General features: G+C 59.4%; 1 protein-coding gene across 1 annotated transcript; it reads right to left on the reverse strand.

Annotated features, from left to right (window-relative positions):
- Positions 1-296: 296 nt before the first annotated feature.
- On the reverse strand, positions 297-1,249 carry LOC131214818 (uncharacterized; the record flags this gene model as incomplete). Its single annotated transcript, XM_058209150.1, has 2 exons — positions 297-1,127; positions 1,199-1,249. Coding segments are annotated over 2 exons (882 nt in total), but the record flags the coding sequence as incomplete, so codon positions are not given.
- Between the last annotated feature and the right edge of the window lie 3 nt (positions 1,250-1,252).

The following is a 1,252-nucleotide window of genomic DNA, read 5'->3' on the forward strand; positions in this document are numbered from 1 at the left end:
TGGATGTTCCGGATCGGATTCATGTACTACTCGATGCTGGGGACGATCATCGTCGTTGTGGTCGGTATCGGCGTGAGCCTCGTTACCGGGGGCCAACAGAAACACGTCCCAATCAACCTACTGACACCCTGGGTGCGTCCGCTTTTCCGATCCCACCGATACACGACGGAGTACAAACTCACCCGTAGCCAAGAGATGGCCGAAATAGAGAAACTTGCCAAGTGATCGATAGTGTAGACCTAGATCGACCGCCTTTTCTTTCTAATCACGGTAGTTACTCGTTGGCACACTCAGTTCTACCCGACCGCTGCTGCCGGTGGCCGGGTGTAGGTTTTATTGGGAAACCGGCGCCGAAGGTAGCGCAACCGTTCTTCGCGTAACGCCTTCGCCAGCAGAGTGGCCGCCTGATCGGCACTATCGTAGTCCTGCCGCAGCGTGGTGCTGTAACACTCGTGGACCCAGTGGACGGCCTTCGACACGTTCGCACTAAACACCGTGAAGACATCGCGCGTGTGCTGGTAGCGGGCCGGTTGGACCATGTCTGTGAGGAGATAGATTAGCGCGTGCCGCACGGCGGACTGCTGCCGGATGGTGACGTGCGGTACCTCAACCTCGGGCAGTGCGGCTTGGGCCGCCTCCAGCGCGATCAGAGCTCCGTGACAGGTGTACCTTGTGTCCAGCGCGAGGCTAATCGTTTGGGAAGCCTCTTCCTTGGCCACACTCACTCCCAGCAGTTCCCAGTAGTTGACGGTTTGATGGAGTGCCTTGGCCGCCGCCCGTAGTAGCGCTCCGGCCGTTCGCCACTGCTCGGCCGCACCACCCAATCGGTCACGCACATCCCGGGCAGCCTCCAGTTCACTGTCTATCCGCTGTTCGTCGGGCGACATTCCCGGCATCCCGGGGCCATTGTAGAGTGGCGCAAGCAGAGCGTCCTGCTCGTGGTACAACCGCTTGAGCCGCTCGAATGCGCTGTGCAATGCGATGGTCCGTCTGCGGGCGTGTGCTACCATCTCGTCCCGAAAATGGTCCGCTTCCTGTTCCATGGCGGTCCGCGAAAGGCGAGCGATAAACTCTTCCTGCTGCGTCGCCCGGAGCGGGTTGCGTACGATGTCCAACCGCAGCACGACCTGCCAGGGACTTTGATTAGTCGGGACGAGTCGGAACTAAAAGTAAACTCGGCGGCCAAGAGGATTCGTACTTTACGAACCTGAACCATTTCCTTCCGGGACCGGTCGATCAAATCCGGTGTCGA

The sequence above is a fragment of the Anopheles bellator genome, unplaced genomic scaffold (assembly GCF_943735745.2).
Source record: "Anopheles bellator unplaced genomic scaffold, idAnoBellAS_SP24_06.2 scaffold02628_ctg1, whole genome shotgun sequence".
In the NCBI taxonomy this organism is placed as follows: domain Eukaryota; kingdom Metazoa; phylum Arthropoda; class Insecta; order Diptera; family Culicidae; genus Anopheles; species Anopheles bellator.